The sequence below is a fragment of the Apostichopus japonicus genome, chromosome 4 (assembly GCF_037975245.1).
Source record: "Apostichopus japonicus isolate 1M-3 chromosome 4, ASM3797524v1, whole genome shotgun sequence".
Classification (NCBI taxonomy): Eukaryota; Metazoa; Echinodermata; class Holothuroidea; order Aspidochirotida; family Stichopodidae; genus Apostichopus; species Apostichopus japonicus.
The window spans coordinates 1,432,981-1,457,522 of record NC_092564.1 but is presented as its reverse complement, the minus strand read 5'-3'; the positions used below and the strand labels follow the sequence as shown (position 1 = coordinate 1,457,522).

Sequence of the window (24,542 nt, the reverse complement as noted above, 5' to 3'; positions counted from 1 at the left end):
ATGCATATATTCTTGTATGTAAATGAGACCAATGCACAGTCTATCTTACAAAGGCTCTTCAGCATTTACCTTGGTTGTATGAGTATCTTCAGCGCCACAAAATATATGACTGGCTCTTCTCTGTTTTATATGATCTGAGGTGTCGTAGCTTGGATATCCAAACCAGAAGTTTTAGGGTATCATATGCTTAGAACTTCATTTCTTTCTCAATCCGAAGGAATAATACTGGAATTAACACATATGAACGTAATTGCCATTCTCCTTATCTAATTAATGCAGTATTGTGTTTTCACAATTTTGTAGTATAAACCGAAAAAAACGAAAGTCATTAACATCCAAGCATGTCTTTCAACCGTCAGGGGTTGAAATATAAAACCTTGTTAATGAACTGGATTGCTCTTCTTTGGTCATTAACAAAGGAAATGAGGGTTAATTAATGTAACACACTTTCAGTCAAATGATTCTGCATCTCATTGAGTATGTGTATAGGAAGTATCAATAATGGTATAGTACTGTGTGCCTGCAAATCAAAGCTGATTTAGTGTTTAGTCTTTCCTAGCGAGATGTATATACCAAACATGCTAGCTCAATGATTGTTCTAATATCATTGTAAGATTGAGAATGAAATCCACATGTCTTGTTGTTAACTTTTACCGGTACGGGCAAAATTGATTGAATGAATGTATATGAGTCCCAGGTTTTGTTAAGCGGTTTAAGTTTGAGATATTCTTAGTGTACATCTAGCCTGTCCCACACAAAGCCAAAACTGCTGCAACATCTGTGTATCCATTTTGGAAGATTTAGGGGAATTGGCTTAAGGTGATAATTCTGTGTCAGCCATTTTGTTCATGACCACTAGAACTTTTAGCAGGCACAATTGGGTTTGACTTTTCCACCTTAAAATTGTTTCCAATAGGACCTTTCACAACAGCTGCTGACTGGAATAGACTTTCTCCATAGTAACAGAATTGTCCATCGTGACCTGAAACCTCAGAATATTTTGATTACCGGCACCGGAAAATTGAAAGTGGCAGATTTTGGCCTAGCAAGGATCTACGGTTTCAACATGGCTCTTACACAAGTGGTAAGAATCTTATCAAGTATTCATGCAGTATGAAGTGGTATCTCCTTGAATTACAATAACAATGAATCACTGTTTGGAAGAGCATGCTTGCATGTGGGGGGTGGGGGGGGGGTGATGGGCATGGCTTGAGGAATAAAACAGAAGGATTACTCTCTCCTTAATATTTATGTATATCTAGTGAAGTCATAGACTTGGGTTGTGATCATTCAACTCACAATGACTGGTTAATTTAATTCTTATATATTTTACTGAATTATTGTATATATTAAAACAAAATATGGAAGGTTACTGACTGATTGGATTGTGCCAAGACAAAAGCAGCCTTTGTTCATTTCTGCTTAATCATAAAACTTAACTCCATTTTCTAAGTTCTATAAATACATTATTACGTTAGAATCGAGCTTACTTGTACGAAGTACTTTCATTTGTTGTATGACTAATTCAATAACTGAACCATGAAGCTGATTTTGAAAGTAAGGAAGTTTGTCTAGAAAATGTATGTATAATATACATTTATACAAATATATATATGGTCGCATGTCGTGAGTTGGGTATCCCAAAAGGGTGGAGGAATAACGCTTTTCCGAAAACTTTGTCACAAATTTGATTGGTATTTCACAACCCCTTATCCTACAGTGCTGGTTAATACCTCATTTTAAGCCTAATTTAATATGCTTTCAGTGTGGAGAAGCATGAGATCATACAGTGCTCTGTAAAAAAATGGCATCAGTTTGAATGAAAAATGCCAGGGGTGGAGGTGCAGGCGGATGCGGTGCAGGCGGATGCGGGAGTGAGCAATATATGAAAAATCATGGGCATAACTTCAAATAACTGGTTTCTTTTACTATACTTTTACAAATTTAGACAGGAAGGAATGTAAAAACAGTATTTAAGTTGATTTTTGCAACAATTGATACGCAATAAGTCGTGACTTTTGGTTAGAGTGCATATTTCTGTAATTTTGGCTAAAAGTCCATATGCAATGATGGAATGGGCATTCATTACCTTAATTACTGGTAATCCTATTAGTGAGCCAATTTGAATATTAAAATAAGTTATTTGTTAGTCTATTCTTTCATTTTTAAATTCATTTTCATTACTTTAAGTGGAGGAACCTACTATTTTGCTTTAACAAAATAAGCCATACATCTGGGTTAGGAGTGGAAAATTTTGGTAATTTCAGCCATTGGTATTGTACGCAACAAAGGAATGGACATTCAGTACTTAATTAATACCATAAATGAGCCAATTTAAATATTAATTGAGTTATTTGTTTGTCTATTCTTTCATTTCATAACTTCAAGTAGAGAAACCTCCTAATTTGTTTTAAAATAAGTCATGCATTTGGGTTGGAGTCAAAATTTTGTTATTTCAGCCGTTGTATTGTGCGCATCAATGGAATTGATTTTCGTTACCTTAATTAATCCTATTAATAAGCCAATTTGAATACCTTAAAGAGTTATTTGTTCTATTTTTTCATTTTTAATTGACTGTAACATTAATTGCAGTACCTTAAGAACTTGCTTGTGTATATATTTCTCGTCTTGACTTTAATTTCCTTAATGATAGAATAAACTGTTCATTAATTACACGTAAAAATGTTGTTGACCTTGCTGATGTAATTAGCATATGAACTTCTTAATGTAAAATATTTTGAATTATACCATTTGAAGTATTATCATGTTCAGAACAAATCCTCCAAATCTGGTAAATTTCTTGCATGAAATAAAAATTTGGTAGGACTTTTTGTGAAAAAGGTCGGATTTGAGAAAAACGTGTTTGAAAATTGAGATTTACATAGACGACTGTGTATTAATTAATTAGTAATTAAGGATTATCTCGAAAAATAAACATGTTTTATGGCTAAAAATGGTGTTAACTATTAGAGGCTATCAATATATACAAAATATCAAGAAATATGTTTTTTGCCATTTTTAACCCCGTTATTGAATAGGTGCCCACCTTACGACATGCGACCATATATATATATATATATATATATTATATGTGTGTATATACATTAATATATGCATATATATATATAGATATAGATATTATGTGCAAAAGTCAGGCACATGTGTGGTACTTACTCTTCTGTCTTGCTGTACATTTTTGTTGCTGTATTGGAAAGGAAATGAGAACCAAATCTGTACAAGGGTATGAGAAAATTGTTAAAACTTCTTGTACCCTTGAAAAAAACACAAGTTAAACATCCCTGCCAGTATGAATGTACAGTTTTCTCTCATCTCTAGGGCTGTCTGATTATCACTTTATTTTCTTCACTTTGATAGGTTGTTACCTTGTGGTATAGATCTCCGGAGGTTCTCCTTCAGACCAGCTATGCCTTACCAGTTGACATGTGGAGTGTAGGCTGCATCTTCGCAGAGCTTCATACCAGACGGTTTGTACATTAAAATATCTGCCAACATTTAGCAAATATCTTCTTTGTTTGGGTCATCCAGGATACATTGCTCAGATGGACTGATGGTTCAATAAGAGATGGCATCATTAAAGCTGATGATTTACTCAATCTTGGCAATGCATTCACAAGCTATTCACATAGCCAGTAGTTACATGCTGTTCAGTGTTTTTTTGTCTTTGTCTGATTTGGTGTAATCTGGTGGTATTTATCCTAATCACTTAATGATTATGTAACAATGATAGCTCAGAACTTCATAAATTTCATCAGGCATATGCATCGAGGGTAGAAAATATTTCTTGTGGCCCTAGAAACCAAGGTTGCATTTGAGCCCTCAGAACCTATCTATCCTCCCCCCCCCCACCACCTCACCCCAAAGGGAAACATGCACAGGTATATACTAAACCTAATTTGTTATGTTAAACTCAAGTCGAATTCAAACTGATCCTCCCAAGGTAATATGGCACCTCATGCTATTTGTGTGTATGACACGTTATCCTGTAAAGATACTGCTTAGTCACTGTGTGCTTGATCAGGTACATTTACATGTTCTGTAATGGCCAGGTCGATAACGCGGAAACCGCGGAAATCGATAAACCGGGTTCAATATCAACGGTTTCCGCGGTTTCCGCGTTATCGACCTTGCTATATAGTAAGGTCGAAAACGCGGAAACGAGAGGAATTTGTCAAGGGAGGGTGACGAAGTCTTTTGGGCGCATTTCAGCCTATATTCGCCAAAAAGGGGTGCGGGTTTAAAGCTAGTAAATGTAGGTCGAAAACGCGGAAATCGTACTTTACAATGGATGAGTTAGATTATTTTGTCAAGGGAGGGTAGTGTAGGTCGAAAACGCGGAAATGTTTTTTTTTTTTTACAATGGCGAAACTAGATGATTTTGTCAAGAGAGGGTGAAAAAAAATTTGAGCGCATTTCAGCCAGTATGCGCCAGGAGGGGTGGGGATAGAAGATTTTGTTTCACTAAATGCCGGTCGAAAACGCAGAAATGTTTTTTTACACAATGAATGGCGAAACTAGAGAATTTGTCAAGGTGGAAGGTTAAGAGTTTTCGGCGCATTTCAGTCAATATGCGCCAGGAAGGTGAGGGGTTGTAGGCTGTTTTTTTTACTAAATGGAGGTCGAAAACGCGGAAATGTTTTTAGCAAAGGCGGAACTAGAGGAGTTTGCTAAGGGAGGGAAAAGAAGGGTTTTGGCCAGCGCATTTCAGCCAAAATGCCAGGAAGGGGGTGAGGAAGGATGTTGAGGCTTTTTCACTTAATGCAGGTCGAAAACGCGGAAAAAGTGTTTGCCAATATGCGCAAGGATGGAGTGGGGTATGAGACTTTTTTCAGTTAGTGTAGGTCGAAAACGCGGATTTTTTTTTTTTTCACAACATTTTTCACAACTAGATGATTTTGTTAAGACAGGGTGAAAAGGTGTTTTGGGCGCATTTTAGCAAATAGGCGCCAGAAAGGGGTGAGGTTGAAGTCTTTTCACTAAAGGCATGTCGAAAACGCGAATTTTTTTTAACAATGACGGAAATACTCTAAATGCATGCAGGAATGTAAAGAAATGTTTTGGCCGCATTTCAGCCAACATGCGCCAAGAAGGGTTTGGGTTTGAAGCTTTTTTCACTAAATACAGGCAGAAAACTCAGTAATGTTTGTTAACGTCCATTTGGTATGCAGGGATGGTTCCAGGATTTCTCCGACACGGGAGCTAAGGTCCCCGGAAACAATTGTGTGCACGTTGTAATATTAATAAAAAAATAAAAATAAAAAATGTATATACTTACACATACACATATATATATATATATATATATATATATATATATATATATATATAGATATATTTACACATACAGATATATATCTATGTATATATAAATCTAATATTGCCGAAGCGCGCGGTAATTTGTGGTGTCTTTTTTGGTATGTGAGAAAAGTTTGAAGCCCGTATGTCGGTGCGGCTGACACCTGTCGGGGACTGATTTTCTTACATTTATCTTTATCATAGAATGATCATTATGATGATAAGAAATACACAATAATATATTTTTTTCTTCATTGCTCCCTGACGAAATTATAATTTCCCCTACCAGGGGGCTAGACCTCCCCGACGAGGGGAAGGGGACTGTTACCCCGCTTCTCCCTCCCCCTCTGGGGCCACCCCGTCGGTATATATAAAGGTGCGTTTGTACAATGGCGGAACTAGAGAATTTTCACAGCTAGGGGACGGCAAAGGAGCTTTTGATCGTTTATGAAAAGAAAACATAAAACCTATGTTTTGGGGGACGATTCGGAGGAAGTGTATGAACTTGAAGTTGCGAACTATTAGAAGTAAGACAGTCACATTTACAATTATTTGACCGATTGCGTTACAATAAAACTGGCAACCCTGCCAGCTTCCCCAGTATTGGAATACCGGTGTGAAGTTAGATACTAATTCCTCGTTCGACGTTCGCGAATGAGTAACTGCTACCTATTCAGTTACTTATTCGACAATGGTACCGACGTAACACTTATGACAAGACGAATGCATTCTTACAAGATGTTCAACATTTGGTCGTGGAAAAGAGGTTTATCTGGGTCATTTGAACTCTAATGACAATGTAAATGGGTACCATAGTGCATCTTGCCCGGTCCAAAGAGTTCTTGACCAACTAAAATGACCACTACATCATCGGTTCTTAAATTAATGTAACGGAAACGGGACCTGACGAAAAATCACTTTAGGCCCTAATCAAGACTAGCACGTCTTGGACCACCTAACCAATGGGTCATATGAATTCTTAAGACAATGAAGAAGGATACCATAATGCGTCTTGCCCGGTCCAAAGAGTGCTTGACCAATTAAAATGACAACTAAATAATCACTTATTAAATTAGTGTAACGGGACAACGAATGAAAAACATTTGGCTCCTAATCAAGACCAGCACGCCTTGGACCACCCAACCAATGAGTCATATGAATTCTTAAGACAATGAAGAAGGATATCATAATGCGTCTTGCCCGGTCCAAAGAGTGCTTGACCAATTAAAATGACAACTAAATAATCACTTATTAAATTAGTGTAACGGGACAACGAATGAAAAACATTTGGCTCCTAATCAAGACCAGCACGCCTTGGACCACCCAACCAATGAGTCATATGAACTCTACAGACATTGTAGAAGGGTACCGTAATGCGTCTTGCCCGGTCCAAAGAGTGCCTGACCAATTAAAATGACCACTAAATCATTACTTCTTTAATGAGTGTAACGGGACCACGAACACGCTCTGGGCCCTAATCCATGCAGCACGCCTTGGATCACCAAACCATTGGGTAACATGAACTCTAATGACATTGTAGAAGAGTACCATAATGCGTCTTGCCCAGTCCAAAGAGTGCTTGACCGATTTAAATTACCACTAAATCATTACTTCTTTAATGAGTGTTACGGGACCTTGAAAAAGCTTAATGTTTTAGTTCTATAAGTGTTTATATCAGAAAATTTCCATTGTACCTCCATTTGTGTTTACTCTCTTTCTTTTAAGTTTGTTATTTGAGATATCGTTATGTAGAAAACACTTAGATTCGTCGGGTATGAAGTACTTATATCAAGCTCTACTCAATTATTAGCTTAAGAACCGGTATGCTGAGACTTATGCCATGGCGAAATACTTAAGCTCTGATATTAATAGCCTACGTCACATTTTCTTTGATTAATGTCTGGAATAACCACCACAAAATCCTCTAGTTTCACCATTGTTAAAAAAACATTTCCGCGTTTTCGACCTGTATTTAGTGTAACAGCCTCAACCCACCTCCCCAGACCTTTGCTGGCGCATATTGGCTGACATGCGCCGGCCAAAACACTTCATTTCCCTCCCTTAGCGAGCTCCCCTAGTTCACCCTTTGTTAAAAACATTTCCGCGTTTTCGACCTGCATTTAGTATTAAAAAAGGCTACACCCCTCCCGCACCCCCTCGTGGCGCATATTGGCTGAAATACGCTCAGAAAACATCTTCACCGTGCCTAGTTTCTCTTGTTTCGCCATTGTAAAAAACAATTCCGCGTTTTCGACCGGCTTTTAGTAAAATAAATTATTTTACCCCACCCCTTCTTGGCGCATTACAGCTGAAATGCGCCAAAACACTTTTTCACCCTCCCTTGACAAACTCCCCTAGTTCCGCCTTTGTTAAAAACATTTCCGCATTTTCGACCTGTATTTAGTGTAAAAGCCTCAAACCACATCCCCACACCTTTGCTGGCGCATATTGGCTGAAATGCGCCGGCCAAAAACACTTCATTTCCCTCCCTTGGCAAACTCCTCTAGTTCCGCCTTTGTTAAAAACATTTCCGTGTTTGCGACCTGCATTTAGGGGAAAAGCCTACAACTCCATCACCTTCCTGGCGCATATTGACTGAAATGCGCCGAAAACTCTTCACCCTCAGCCTTGACAAATCCTCTAGTTTCGCCATTCATTGTGTACAAAAACATTTCCGCGTTTGCGACCTGCATTTAGTATAAAAAAAAAAAACCTTAGCCCTTTCCCACCCCTCCTGGCGCATATTGGCTGAAATGCGCTCAAAAAACGTCTTTATCCTCCCTTGACAAAATAATCTAACTCGTCCATTGTAAAAGTACGATTTCCGCGTTTTCGACCTACATTTACTGAAATAGCTTTAAACCCGCACCCCTTTTTGGCGAATATAGGCTGAAATGCGCCCAAAGAAAAGACTTTGTCACCCTCCCTTGACAAATTCCTCTCGTTTCCGCGGTTTCCGCGTTTTCGACCTTGCTATATAGCAAGGTCGATAACGCGGAAACCGCGGAAACCGTTGATATCGAACCCGGTATCTCTATTACCGAACCCGGTTTATCGATTTCCGCGGTTTCCGCATTTCCGCGTTATCGACCTGGCCGTTCTGTAATGTTACAATAGGCCAGAATTTGTTTTGTTATGAATTCTGTTCTCATACTCGGATCCTGGCATAGTAACCTGTACTAGTTCGTGCTAAGCTTTGATAGTACTTAGAACCTTGTACTTGTGTTTGTACTTTCACCAAAAGGAACTTTTACTGGTACTCCCATGGTCTTGCCATAAGATATATAGAATGCACTGCAGCCAGTATCAGGTACAGTATCAGCCATACAGCAAATGTTAGAATGTTTCATATAGAAGATACATAATAATAGATTTACACATTTCAATAACTTTGTCACCTGGGCAAATTGTACAAATGTTGATGGTATCAAGAATTCCTGGCCTTAGTTTGTAGTAAAATGTCCGTAGATTGCTGTAATGGTTTCTGGAGGGTTATTAACATTTTTTTGGGAGGTACACCATTTTCAAGGCAACACTGTTCCTTTCCAGACTATCCAACCCCCTCCCCCACCCTTTCTTCTTCATCCTCTTCACAGGCTTTTGCTGCCAGCTGGCTTGGTACATTTGCCATCAAAATGTTATAAAATCTTGTCTATGTTTTGATATCTGTTCATAAAATGTTACAGACCTTGGTAAATTTATTGTTCATGAATTGTCGTACTAATCCATTAAAACTAACCTAGGTACCTACATGTATATATCGGTGTGGTGGAATATGTTACATCACAGCATAGCAACCAGCAGCTTTCACCAATGACACAAGATCAGTACTTAATGTTTCATTTGAATCTGGACTGCGTAGGCTGACATACCTTTCAAGTTTCTCTTGATTTGCTTTCTTCACAGGCCACTCTTCTGTGGGAAATCTGATATCGACCAACTGAGAAAGATTTTTGAGTGAGTATAAGCATTAAAACATCCATCTGGGGACTTGATTTCTCAGAAGTCATGTTTATCTTTTGGTTTCGTTTTGATCACACTGTTTCAAACTCGGTAGGTTTTGTCAGAGCATGACTAGCATTCACTAGATTATGGTAATAGCCATCAGATTGGGTCTTAACTGTTTAACTTTAGAAAATCAATTGATACCTAGATTGGCATGTACTTCCATTCAAGAAACACATCAAAGCTTATCTTAGTGATTTAGCCAATGTTTGGATATACTTCATTCCTCTCTAACCTGTCTGCAATCAACTCTTGCACTTTGCCATCAACCTAACCTGCCAAACTTGGTAGCATTTAGCATTATGCCCCCAATGACTCACGATGGGAGCACTATGCCCCCAATGACCCACTACGGGAAGACTATTCCCTGATGACCCACTGCAGGAACACTATACCCCCAATGACCCACTACGGGAACACTATTCCTCCAATGACCCACTAAGGGAATACTATGCCCCAATGACCCACTACGGGAACACTATTCCCCGTTGACCCACTACGGGAACACTATTCCCAATACCCACTATGGGAACACTATTCCCCCAAAGACCCACCACGGGCACACTGTCCAATTCCTCTTGCTTGCAAATCTGCATTCTGAATTAAAGCACCTGGGTGTGTACATGACAGAGATATTCATCTGTACACTAGCTGTCTTCATGTATTTCTGGTGCTGGAACAAATCACTAATATCACTTCTTTCTGTGCATTGCCCTTTCCATAATATAATGATAATAACATAATTTCTTTTGAAATGCATGCAGCTGTAGCAGGTCTTCTAGAATTTGCAAGGAATGCCTATCAATCTACTTGTGGTTGTGTAGTCCAGTATCTATTTAAGAATGTCTATCAATCTACTTGTGGTTGTGTAGTCCAGTATCTATTTAAGAATGCCTATCAATCTACTTGTGGTTGTGTAGTCCAGTATCTATTTAAGAATGCCTATCAATCTACCTGTGGTTGTGTAGTCCAGTATCTATTTAAGAATGCCTATCAATCTACTTGTAGTTGTGTAGTCCAGTATCTATTTAAGAATGCCAATCAATCTACTTGTGGTTGTGTAGTCCAGTATCTATTTAAGAATGCCTATCAATCTAATTGTGGTTGTGTAGTCCAGTATCTATATAAGAATGCCTATCAATCTACTTGTGGTTGTGTAGTCCAGTATCTATTTAAGAATGCCTATCAATCTACTTGTAGTTGTGTAGTCCAGTATCTATTTAAGAATGCCTATCAATCTACTTGTGGTTGTGTAGTCCAGTATCTATTTAAGAATGCCAATCAATCTACTTGTTGTTGTGTAGTCCAGTATCTATTTAAGAATGCCTATCAATCTACTTGTGGTTGTGTAGTCCAGTATCTATTTAAGAATGCCTATCAATCTACTTGTGGTTGTGTAGTCCAGTATCTATTTAAGAATGCCAATCAATCTACTTGTTGTTGTGTAGTCCAGTATCTATTTAAGAATGCCTATCAATCTACTTGTGGTTGTGTAGTCCAGTATCTATTTAAGAATGCCAATCAATCTACTTGTTGTTGTGTAGTCCAGTATCTATTTAAGAATGCCTATCAATCTACTTGTGGTTGTGTAGTCCAGTATCTATTTAAGAATGCCAATCAATCTACTTGTGGTTGTGTAGTCCAGTATCTATTTAAGAATGTCTATCAATCTACTTGTGGTTGTGTAGAGAGAATACAGTCACCTTCTTGTAGAAATCAACTGTGATACAACAGCCTAGCCTAGGTTTACTATGACACCGACAAACGACAAGCAGCATGTCTCTCTCAGTGTCTCACATCTTAGCATACGTACCCTGTCACTACTAGCCTACCATAGCAACAGTGCCTATGCCTCCAGTAGGTTTACTACACAATCGTGCAATTGCCAGTAGACCTAATATGATTCAATATAGGACATGTCTTCAAAAACTTTAGAATCATTTGAAAATTATGTCAGAAATTTAGATACTTACTTCAGAGAAACCACACATAAACTGCTGAACTCGATGTTGCATTAGCGATGACGGTTGTTCTAACGTACATGCTGTATCATATCTAGATTGTATGCAATGCACACTTACTGTACCTAGGTATTTAACAGGCTATGTGCGTTTGCTGATTATGTCACACAGTCACATGAATCATACCAACTATAGGATAGTTTTCATTCATGTACATGAGGAATGAACAAAGCTGGAATTTTCTTTCTTGTGTCTGATTATCCTTTACTAGTTTGAGAATACGTTAAGCAGATTATTCCCACAGAGAGATATACCTGCAAAAAAGCGTTGCATTGAAATCTTATATTTCATTATTGCAACGTAGAGGAAGTAGATATTTTTACTTCATGTCTGTCAATGTCAGTTACAATGAAACTAATCGTTTAATTCATGAATACACTGGTTCTAATGAGATTTTGCTCAGATCAGTCATGCTGGGGTCAAGGATGGTCCAAACATGTATCATTCTAACATTCTTATCATCCTACGATTATTATCTGACCTAATGATAGGGATTATGCACTAGTAAGTCTCTTGATTGTGTTTCAACAAGAACTGGTCGAAAACTTGACAGCTAAGTAACTTCACAGGGGCAAGCACTGTCCAGCACATATCAAGCTATATAACTGACTTCACCTTCCCCATCCCTAATCTCATTTTCAAAGCAGAAATGCCTGGGCAAGCAAGAAGCATTTCGTATGTGGGAATATTGATATGATCTTGTGACGAACTATGATTGCAATAACAGTGAATGTGTTCGTTACAGTAATAATAGTTTCCTTGTATACTCACCATTGACTGCTTACTTCCTACTTACTTTTGTTTACACCAGTCATTACTAAATGACGAAATGTACTGCATTGAGTGAATAGTCTCTCAAAGATATTCCAAAAAATGTAGACATCGGCCAGCAGATGATCTTGATCTTTCTAAAACATAATCTAAGAGAACGAAGTTGTTGGTAAAAATTGTTTTTTAGATATTTTCTATTTTTCTGTGCTCAGCTCTAAAGAGTCGACTATGTACTATGATGCATTCATGTGATCCATAGGAATGATGGCGCTATTGACTTATTTGACAAGGTTTTGTTTTTCTTTGTGACTAAAATTTATTCACATCTGTTTCACATTTAATTGATCTGTAAGGAAATCATTAATAGCAGTATGTTTCCCCTTGAGTTGGTATATTGCCTCATCATATCATAAGCTACCTAGCTGTTAATATTGAACAATGATACTTAGTTTAGGTATTCTATCCATTATGCTTGCCATTGTATTGAACATACAATAGGCCACAAACTGAATTTATGCTTGATTGGTTACATCTGGATAAGTCTAACTGACCAGAGTTTGAACAGTGCAAAAAGATTATAAATTTACTGGAAGTTCTAAAATCCAGATAAAGTGATATTTGTCTTTGTGACTCTAAGGTAGTTGAAATAACAGTTACTGCACTCTATTGTTATTATTGCTAGCTGCAGCTAAGCAACCACTATTTATGTAGAGACTTTAATGAGTCATGCGCTAGCTATGGATAATATTCGGCATAACTTATTTTCTAATAGGGTTGTGAATGAGTGGAAAGGTTTGCCTGAGAAAGTTGTACAGTTTGCAAGTAGTGTGAATGGGTTTAAGAATGCTTTGGACAAGCACTTTAAGCATTGTAATCGGGTCAGAGTGTTTGTGTCTTCAGTTTTTAGCTCATACCAGCATGCTGGTGTGAGCTATTGTTACAGTGCGGCCTCTATCACTCTATCATTCTATCACTCTATCACTCTATCCGTCAACAATTGGTAAAACCGCTCCCACTCGCACAGTGTTTGATGGAATTTCATGAAACTTGGACACAAGGACCATTGGGTATAGGGCCATCAGAGATGGTCCAAAATTTGGGGTCAAAGGTCACATGTGGGCCGTAATGGGCCATTTTGTGGAAATACGCAAAATGCTTCTTCTCCTACAGATTCCAAGGTACAATGTTGAGGGTTTGTCACGATAGTACTATGGAAGTTTTACCTTCAGGGTGTTCATGAATTTGAGATCAAAGATCAACTTGGGGTCTTTTGTGGCCCGGGCCGCGGCCCTATATTTTCAAATTGCTCCTGTTCGTACAGTGTATGGCCAGTTATAATGAAACTTGGTCACAACGTTCCTCAGGATGAGAGTTACGAGGGGTGTTCGGAAAATTGAGGTCAAATGTCATTTAGGGGGTCATCGGGGGTCATTCTTTGTAATATTTTCAAATATCTCAATCTCAAGATTTTGATGGATCATATTCAAAGTTGAACTGATGATTGTTGGATTGTGTATGAATTAGGTGATGCCTAATAATTTTTGGTCAAAAGTTAATTAATTACAATTAATCCCCATTGTTTAAAAAAATCTGAGCCTTCACTTTTTGCCAAAGCTCCTTTAATTTGTCTCCCAGTCTCTACAGTGTTTGTTTACATTTGTGGTTAAGCTCTGCAGAGGCTGTTAGTGGAATTAAAGCAGGACTGGGAGTTGTTATTAACTGTCGAACTGTAAGCATGAGAGCCCTATAGCCAATCAGCACTTGCCGATTCTTAGAAGTCTTTGAGCCTGAGGTATTGTAGGCAGCCAGCCAAAATTTTGGCAAGGAGTGCTTCAGGTCTGCTCAGGTAGAGGGGAGAAAGTTTAATAGGGTAGGTCAGTGGTATTGTTTGAGAGAGTGGGTAAAATAGGATTTAAAGGGGGAAAATAGGAATTATAGCCAGTGGTGTGGCCAGGATTCTGCTAAAGGAGGGGGGGGGGGTTATCCCTCATGGGCCCAAAATTGGTGGAATCTGAAAAATGGCCTGAAATTTGGTGGGCCATAAAGTTTTGTGGGCCCTACATTTTAAGTTCAAAAAGGTATGAGCTTCTGCACCATTGGTGCTCTAGTTTCTTCTCTCCTATAGGGTCCTTGATGGTGACTTGAGTGTCCCTCCTGATACTTTTTTTCTACTAAACTAAACTAACAGTCACTGTAGAGATTTGATCAAATGAAGTTTGCATCATATTAACAGTTTCGGCAACAATGTTAGGCCTGTAGTCTTCTAACCTATTGTTTATGTATGTGTCTATTTTATGTCACATGATCCTGCCTTCCCTCCCTTTAATCCTGCACAGACAAAAAGAAAAATGTTTGCATCCTCAGTTGTGTCTGCCAATAAATACACCACTTCACAATTGTCCCCTTCCTTGGCCCCTTCACCTTCCCCACCCCTCCCCCCTCTATTCCATATTCCTGATCTCTTTCCTTCACCTTTATCCTTCCCCTTCCAACACTTCTTCTCATTCAGTACATTGTAGTGCACAGGGTTTGAACAGTATTGATTTCAACTGATTAACTTTCAAAAATACATGTCTGTGCAACTAACTGAATTGGTAGAGCAACACAGATGTGTAGAATATGCCACTTAGTTCCACAGATTATTTGTATATAGTCAATATGTTTTCATATGGTATTATAAATTCTACGAAGCCATTTTGGGAATTATTTCATTCCATGTCTGTTTTCCTGGATTTTCTTAGATAAATAATTTCAGTCATACTGACCACTTATATTTATTTTAGTTCCAAGTCTCTTATTGTAAGGGTGAACAGGCCTCCGGGCAACAGGAATTTGGTTTCCTTTTGTACATCCTGATCTGCTTTGTGTTTTCATACTTTGTTAATTGTATACTGTTCTTGTGATTGGATCAAATATATAATTAAATGAAATAATGAAATTCATTAAGTGTTTAGTATTTCAAGATTGCATAGTGATTAACTTTGTCTTTTGGCAGCTGGTGACTTTGTGTACTGGGGTGGGAGGAGTAGGGAAGGGGGGTGTGTTCATGATGGGGGGGGGAGATAGAAGAGATTATGAGGATTGACTCATTAGTTTGCATGTCGGAGTTTGGGATGCTTTGTAAATGTTGGAAGGTGCATGCACCACTGGTTGTACTCTCCTAGCTAAATTACTGATGCCACTTCCTAGAAATGAGTCTATAATTTATTATGTAATAAACTGAAATGAAAACGAGTAACATTCATTATTAATATGCTCCTTTATGATAATTAAAAACACTATGACATGCCCATACTCACCAATTCCCATACATTTCCTCTGTTCAAATTGATAAACATAATTTTCGAAATAAGTTGCAATTACTGAAATTGATAGTCTTCTTCAAACATACTCCAAAGATGTTAGCAGCAATAAGCAGATTATATAATTCAACTGTTCTCGTAAAACACATAATTACTTTCTTTTAATACTGTTTGTTTGCTCAGTGCATCATTGTATCTAGGCTATGAAAGTGTAGGCGCCCGAATGGCTGTGTGGTGTAATCAACATCAGGAAATTCCCTAGTGGCGCTATTGCATTTTTGTTTACAAACTCACGTTTTGTTCTGAAGCTTAATTCTTTTGTTCTTCTGTATTACAGTTGATTGAATTTCTCATCATTGAGTTTCCTTTTGATCTGGAATGTTGCCGCAGTCTGGTATGACACAGGCAATCATTACAGGAGTTAGAAAATACAGAGAAATATCTATTATTCTGGTCGACCTTAATTTAAGAATGAGAATTGAGATTAGTTGTAAATGTTTGTATTTATATTTGCAAAGGAAAACAAATTCAAAGAAAGAGACTTTAGTTGAAGTTTTGTTTGACATACAGTTCAAATATGCCAAATGAATACAAAGGACAGCTGTGTGACAGCCATGTTGGTTTGCTATTTGATAATTAAAATAAGAAACTGAGATGAAACTAAAGGATGATGTCCTTTAGTCATCCTTAGAGCAATAATCTCATGAGTTTGATATTTCTTGTCTCTAGTGTAATCGGCTTGCCTGATAGAAGTGAGTGGCCAGAAGACGTTTCCATCCCATGGACCTCCTTCTCTGTATCTGCTCCTCGTCTTTTCCGGGAGGTCATCTACAACTTGTCGCCATCGGCTGAAGACTTACTAAAGGTAGGTCCTTGGTAGATAGCCTATCTGAGCTAAACACCCCCAAACCCCTCCAACCCCCAAACCTCTCCAACCCCCAAACCCCTCTAACCCCCCAAACCTCTCCAACCCCCAAACCCCTCCAACCCACAAACCCCTCCAACCCCCAAAGTGTTTGTTTGAGAAGAATCACTTCATGGCAAACTTATGTAGCAGGTAGTTGTGTATTAATTGCTTAAGTTACATAAGTAGATTGTAAGCCTAGCCAGACGTTACTGGTACATTCAGACAGAGTATTTATCTGCTAAGATGGTGAAGTCATTTACCAAGCTATGATATGAAAATGGATGATAACTTTGGTGCATTTCATATGTTAAGAGACGTTTGTTGGTTGTTGATGACTTTTCAGTTATTATCACTAACAATATTTCCACTTTGAAAGCATTCTGCAAGTTATCAGTTATCTGTTCCTAATGTTTGTTTCCAATGTCACACTTTCTCTTGTAGCTTATGCCAAAGAACTGCAATTTCCTAAATGTCAGTTCTATTCTACATGTTGATGTTTCTGAAGCTTTTATAATGTGATATGTCACCAGGGTCAGAAATCTTACTGCAACCCTCCCACCCCCCCCCCAACTGAGGCTGCAAAATTTAAGTCAAACTTCTCTTTATTATTAGGAAATCTCTTGATCTCTGTTTGATTGATAGCATCTGCTGACACAAGTAACATTGCTTCATATCACATGATGTTGATGTGGAGTGTCTCCCACCACGGTTACTAACCTTTCCCACCCTGCCACCCCCCCTACCCCACACCTCCACAGTTACTTTGTTGCTATAAAACAAGGAATCTCTTGGTCCCTGTTTGATTTACAGCGTCTCCTGACCTTTGATCCAAACATTCGAATCACTGCTGCCGAGGCCCTGAACCACAGCTACTTCAAAGATGGCGATGATGAGAGCGATGAGGAAGATGAAGAAGAAGAATCAGATGAAGAGGAGGAGGAGGAGGAAGATGATGATGATGATGATGATGACGACGACGACGATAACCATGGCAACGGAGATGAAGGAACGACAAAAGAAACAGAAGAAACGGAGAAGAGTGACACATCGACGCCTGCCGTTTCTTTGACCGCATCCTCCTCCAAGAAAAGTGCTGAATCACAATCTTAGAGTTAGCCATTTTTCCGTCTTGTACCAAACTACACGGGTGGTCTACTGGAGGGCCTAACAAATACACAGCTGATTTTGAATGTTCTTAGTGTTTAGGTAAGTATTTACTTGCTTTGTTTAGATAATTTCTACTTTTATAATCTACAAGTCTATGTAGACAAGAGCGATGATGGGAAAACTGCATAGTCTTTTTGTTTTTACGTAATGTTATAATGATAATCAGAAAGCACAGAATTAACCTCATAAATTGTTCACCTTTGTTTTTTCTATTTTCAAAAAGAAGGGGGTGGGAGGGGGTCTCTTAGGCCATGTAGAGTAACTTGTTGCATCCCACCATTAATGGCTGGGTGCCCCTGTCATAAAACATAAAAGCAGTACTGTATGAGTATAATACATCAGTGGTAAATGTACTAAATGCTGCAAACATTCATTACGATGTTTGGTTGTACAGACTGTACCCATTCCTATATTATTTTGTATTTTTATAATTTTTTAAGCATCTGAGTGTGTGCATCCATTACAAGTCTATTTCAGAACTGCAGGACCGTTGAGTGATAGCACCATATCAAAATTCCCATGCTCTTATGAGAATAGGAATTTTGTAAAATGATGCATCTGTTCTGATGGTAGCTGTTGTGAAAACTACCAAAACGTGTTCAATTTGTCGGTTGCAAGTACATGATGTGAATTGTGTATGCAGACCAAATGTAATTTATGTCTCTGATATTTTAATGCGGGTGAATCCAATATGGTAATTCAGGAATACACTGCAGCTGAAGGAGGTATGGATTGTGTCTGTTACTCCTGCTTTGTTTTTGTGTTTATTTAATTTAAGGACAGTTGATGACATCACTGTGAATTCAGGTCAGCTTAAGCATGGTGTACTGTTTTTTTGTTGTTGCAAACACTGACTTTTTTTTCATAATTTATTACCACTTTTTCCAGTGTACTAAAGCTAATAGTCTGCTTGCCAACATTATGCATTTCTAAGAAACCCTTTTTACTGGTGATATTCATTGGAACATCTTGTGATCATTAAGCAAGAGTTCTCACAATAATCTGACATAATGTGATTAAGAAATATATCTGCTGCCATCGTTAAGCCCTTACATCATTAAGGTAAAGCCATAATAAAGGAAGGAAGTTATGCTTACATAAATATGCCTTATTGCTCCCTAATAACTTACACTATCCAGTACCATTTAGCTGACAATTACTTCTCTTTTTACATCTTGCATTCATAGGCAGTTTGCATTTGATTTTGCTTGGATAGTGTTCTGTTAATAATGTACATGTATGATGTAAATCAGTATGCACAAGGAAACCTTTACTAGAACACAGTACTGACTATCACACTGGTGTGCAATACTTCTTGTGGTATCTGAAGACCAAAACAATTTGACTGGCAAATATAACTACCATTGCCATGTTTGTCATGTATTTCACTTCTACACTGTGCTACATATATCCACTTTCTTTCACATATTTTACATATTCTGAAGAAATTGTGGAATGAAAAGATCAGTGGCTGTTTATATACAGAAGTATCAATAAGCAGTGATGTTGTCATTCTTGTACCTCTTATTACACAATTTTCTGAATGGGACATTAGTAGAAAACACTTTGAGAGATTGTCAGTTTACTTCAAGTTTGGCTTTAATACATTGCTGTGGTAAATCATTGCTCTGTATGGCGTACTGAACCATATTAGATGCCAGGAAATGCTATACCAACTTGTTTATGTCCTGGCTATGTCTACATGTGGAGTCAGATTTAGACATCGGATGGTTTGTTGCTTCAATTTATTGTGGATACTGAGAGTACTATCAGAGTCTGGAAGGTGGAGAAGAGGAGGGGAGGAGTGGGGGTGGGCAGATGTGAAAGACAAAACATTACAGCATCATGCAAATCATTCTCATTTTCTATTTGTATTTCTCAATTAAACACAATGTTGCCTTTTTACATAATTACTATATCTCAGTGTCATCAGGATGTTTGGAATGTGTCTTATTTATTATCTCTGGAAGGAAGAAACATCAATAATATTTGTCTTTCCTACCTGAAGCATCCATATTTAATAGTGTATTATGCTATTGTTAATAAGTTTGGGGTTGAACTTTATAAACTTATGCATTCCAATTGGAACTTTACACATTACAAGAAAAAAACCTTGATCTGTTGAATTGTGAAAGTAAACTTTTAAAAAAATTCCTTTTTGTGGCTGTAAGGAAGCTCGTAAATGATGCTTGCAAAAGTATATTTTTATAAAAATAAAAAAAAATAAAAAAATTGTACTTGGTAATTTTAATTATTGATTCCAGTAAGATTCTTGTTGACAATATTTTTACTTGTGAAATATAATCCAAGTTGAAGCCAATTTGCTGTGTTTATTAAAGGATCTAATATTTCCAGTTTATTCAAATACAATAAACCTTGCAACCAACCTGTTAACATGAATTTAAGACATTTTCAATCTTTTTGCTATAGTTTTGTGTTCATTTTACAAAACTTCCATAGTTTTGCTCTGAGCAAGCAAAACAGATTGTCTTTCTTCTCAAATCAAATTTTAAAAAATGTTCCCAGTTTGAATATCATCTCATTTGTCTTAACTTGTATTCACCAGTTGGAAATAATTGTTTTGTTTAATAGAATGGCATAGCAGTGAACCTGACTTTACAGTTACAGATTAAACATAAGCGTTGGATCCAAATTTTAGTTTGCTACAATGCTTTAAACTGCTTTCCTGAAGAATCTAGCACTGTTTGTTGAAGATGTTGGGTGATTTCAAATTAGGCCATGGAAGGATTTGTAGTTCTGATGGTAGAAACTTCATTGGTAACAGTTCTACAGGTGTGATAGTTTTAATCATTTTGTGACCGTTCTTGTGGTCTCTCTAACATATTTTGATGCAGTAATGAACACATATCAGTTATAAACTCAGCAAATTATGTTGAACATATCCTTTTTCTTACGGTTGATGTGTATGTCTTGCTATTTCTAACAGTTGTAATTTGGTGAGCAAACCTTAAAGTTATTAAGATACTTGATGTTTTCACACCTACTTGATACTTTTGTTGCCATGGTAACATTCAAATGATACATTAGCTGCTGCTGCCATGCATGATCAGGTTCAAATACAGTTTTCATATTCATACTACATTAATATTAATATCACCATACATCTTGTTGTCCGTTGTTTCCATTAATTCAGTGTAATTTAATACCATCATTTTTTTAAGGTTGAAGAAATTGTAACTTCAGCATTAATTGGTGCCAAGTTAATTGTACTATTGAAAGTGTTTAGTAATGTTATGATCTTTAAGTTTCCTCTTAAAGTGTACTCTCAAATTCATTCCTATGTATGCTTCCAATATTTAAATTTGAATGTAATAGTAAAAGTGTTGGATGTTGCTATTATGTGGTAGGTTACTATGTACTAGACAGGTATGGTAAGTAGGAACACCATGCAATGAAAATGTTCATTCAAACAAGCTAACCACAAGAGAAGTCTAATACTACCAACACAGTGCCTTGAATTTTAAACTTTTGTAAAGCGATAGATATGAACATCTGTATTATAATTAAGCTATGATGTCATGAGGTCATGTAGGAGTAAACGTGACAACCGCCTGCATCAGTAACGGATTTCCGGTCTTGCTATATATACAGATCTCTAGACAGTCCTTTAATAGATTAGTTTCTATTGTTTTTAATCAGAAAGAGCACACACGTACAGTACTTAGTATTTGTCTGATTTAATTAGTAGTTAATTACAGACTTAATTGTTAGTGGTAATACTTAGCAGGTCAAATGTTTAGCATCATCTGTTACTCTAGTATGCTAGTAATAAATAGATTAATCGGTATTTAATCAGGATATATCAGGATATGCTTGAATTTAGGGCTAATGTCTGTAATCATCATTTTTACCCAAGATTAGTACTTAAAAAAAAGGTAATTTTGTAAAATATTGTTTTCTTTTATTAACTTTTATTGCATATTTGATGCGTGATTCGTGACCATTGTAGTTTATATTGTAGTCTCTCAAGCTAGCATAAGTTGCTTTCCAAACGTACGTGCCACAATGTTAGTAACTATGCAGGCTGTGAACAACTGGGTACAACTCCAAGCTGTTGCACAATTGTTCAGTCAAATATGTTAGTAGCTCCTTGGTGGTTGCTAATCTTGGACCTAATACTTCCTGGGATGACCAAAGGCCTTTGCTTGCCACCTCTCCTAACATTGTTTGGGGGGATGTAGAGGTTGACATCCAAGTAAAGTGGTCCTATCTGATCGACATTAAGACATAGCTCTTGGTTAAGGTAACCATATTTTCCAGGAAATCCCAGGAACATGATATTGATTTTGACACCACTCATCCCCCCCTCTCCCAGCCCCACCCTCCATATTGACATCATATTTTCAGTACTGACGATGAACGTTAAGGGAAAGTGATATCATTTTGAGGATCTCTGAGTGTTTTGGTGGTTTTATGTTTAAAGGATATATACTGTACCCAAGTTTAAAATCCAGAAACAAGTGTTTAGCTTGAGGTAACAATCCCATGCCAAAAATGATGAAGGTATTAACTGGAAGTCTAGTAATTTATCAATTAGTACAACATGATGCTTCTTCCTCATGAACTCTGAAACTATTCAAACAATCTGGGTTGTCTTTCTCTGTGAGCCACAAATGAACTCTACTTCTGTGGTTGTGAAAAATCACAGCTTGACTAGGTTCAAGCTATTTCTATGAATAGGAAGCTAAAGAGATCAAATTGAAATTACTCAGGGTACTTTCAAATTTGAAGTTATCCTTACTGTCCATGTTATAACCATCAACAGTGACTTTTAATAACAGAGTGTTAAAGCGGGTGCAAGATTGTAAGCTGTGACATTTTGTCTTGCAGCTTCAGTCATAGCATGAATTTTCCGCATCAAGGAATCAAGTCGTCATTATCCCCTATGTGGACAAATTTCTAAATTACATCATCATATCCACCATTGCAATAGTGAATGATCATTGGGAGGGTGTGGATGGGGGGGGGAAGGGGGGTTACAAAACACGCTCAGCTACACCTTATATTGTACCTCATTCCCCCTCCCCCACTCCCCTGTCCTGAAAGAGAAAAACCTTGTTATACAAGGACAGGTAGTAATTAAGCGAGCCAGATATTTTCCCATCGCTGCCAGCCTCAAGATATCACCGATACAGTTGAATCTCCTATGCCTTTGTTGTTGTTGTATTGCTTATGAATTCCCTTCGTTGCCAGCTGATATACATCTAAGATTAGATGCTGCAAAATATGATGAAATTTGACAGATTTGTCATGATATACAGCTCAGGTCATCTGAGTTGTAACAATTATAATGTTGTGATTTTACTCTACCAACACCAAGTCCTTAACAATTGAGTTTAAACTTGGTTTGTGAGTGAAGGATTGCAGGAGGTCATTTTACTGGACATGTTTAGGCCATGATGATAACTTTAATTGGATTTCAATGATGATTTAGACAGCTCTTACTTCCAGAATGACAATATTCTGTTGGGACTTGGCTTTTCATGGCAATTTCCTTGTGCTGACTTATTCTTTTGTTCAGCTCTTGATGACTCAAATGTTAAAACAGTCAAATTTAATAAAATTACCCTGATATCATTGATATGCAATAACAGGTCCATCAGCTAATGAACTATGCATGATATGGTGTTGATACCAATCTCTAGAACTGCACATGTGCAATATTTGACAAAACTTTTTTGACACTTAGCGTTTGACAGCTATGTGTTGATGGTGATGAGTTACTGTAACTCAACTGTGATGCAAGTCGTCATTTATTTATATTTTACCATACAGTCCTACCATGACTGTAATCTCCTTTGTAAAGTTCATTATTAATGTTAGACTATACAACTTGAGGAACCAGGTCATGTTGTGAGTTGTAGCCATTAAAACAGTCATAGGAAAGGTTGGGTATGTCAAGATGGCGTCTAATGATATGCGTTGCTGAGGTGAGATGTGTTGGAGTAGGATACATTAAGGGCTTCGAGCTGAGGTATGACAGATCTGTGAGGTGTGATCCATGTGGTATGATTCCTGAAGTGGAATACATTGAGATGAGATGTGCTGAGATGAGATGCGCTGAGATGGGATGCAATGAGTTGAGATGCGCTGAGATGGGCTGAGATGAGATGCGCTGAGATGCACTGAGATGGGATGCACTGAGATGGGATGCGCTGAGATGAGATGCACTGAGATGGGATGCACTGAGATGGGATGAGCTGAGTTGAGATGCACCGAGATGGGATTTGCTGAGATGAGATGCACTGAGATGGGATGCCCTGAGATGAGATGCGCTGAGATGAGATGCGCTGAGATGAGATAATCTAGGTTTGATTGTTGAGGTGAGAGTGTTGGTGGAGTTATTATGCTGCAATATTGTTGGCAATGAAGTATGAGGGTTGTAGCTCATTTGCAGTGACAAAAATGTACAGTGAGAGAAGTTCATTCAACAATAGGGTTTGTAGAAACTGAAGGTGATGAAACCAGTTTTGAGATTAGAAGTGATTATTATGAGTTCATGGCAATTCTGATTCTTGATCTTTTAACTTGAGTTATGTCTTCCTAGGGTGGTATGTTAAATTTATGGTTCTACCTCCTTAATACAAATTATTCCTTGGCACCTATTCCAGGGTGATTTATTAATTATCAGTACTCCTGTGATTACCTTTCAACCAATTATTACTCAAGTTTATACAATTTAAATTCATGTAGTCATGACAACCACATCAATTATGCACAATTATTTGTTAGTACTAGATTTTAATACTTCTGTTTTATTATGATTATTATTATTATTATCACTTACATTTTGCTTCCTGTTTGTTGCTTGTTGTGGCCATGTTTTGTAGTGCACTGCCTGTATGACAATCATCAATTCTCCTAATCAGACATAACAGGTGCAGTTTGCTATAATCTAGTTCTTACCGTTTTTATGCTGCATGTTGTTTTTTTTTTGTTTTTTCATTGATTCTGCAACAATCTGAACTGGATAAGTTAATCAGACAAAATCGTGTTGTGAAATTTTTGATAATTTGGAATAAACTTTGTAAAATA

The 24,542-nt window shown here is 37.5% G+C and overlaps 1 protein-coding gene and 1 long non-coding RNA gene across 3 annotated transcripts in view; one reads left to right on the top strand and one right to left on the bottom strand.

Annotated features, from left to right (window-relative positions):
• LOC139966076 (uncharacterized) overlaps positions 1-14,525 on the bottom strand; it is a 17,762-nt gene extending 3,237 nt beyond the window's left edge. The window contains exons 1-4 of one of the 2 annotated variants that reach the window (XR_011792452.1): positions 11,292-14,525; positions 9,065-9,253; positions 3,384-3,565; positions 3,175-3,202 (exon numbers count right to left, since the gene is read on the bottom strand). This is a non-coding gene — a long non-coding RNA (uncharacterized lncRNA). The remainder of the gene's footprint in view (positions 1-3,174; positions 3,203-3,383; positions 3,566-9,064; positions 9,254-11,291) is intronic. The other variant, XR_011792451.1, reaches the window with a different exon arrangement.
• The window catches only part of LOC139966074 (cyclin-dependent kinase 4-like), a 27,945-nt gene extending 3,403 nt beyond the window's left edge, over positions 1-24,542 (top strand). The window contains exons 3-7 of the mRNA XM_071968742.1: positions 917-1,084; positions 3,376-3,485; positions 9,220-9,270; positions 16,142-16,277; positions 17,130-24,542. Coding sequence (XP_071824843.1) covers positions 917-1,084; positions 3,376-3,485; positions 9,220-9,270; positions 16,142-16,277; positions 17,130-17,429 — 765 coding nt within the window. The 3' untranslated portion in view covers positions 17,430-24,542. The remainder of the gene's footprint in view (positions 1-916; positions 1,085-3,375; positions 3,486-9,219; positions 9,271-16,141; positions 16,278-17,129) is intronic.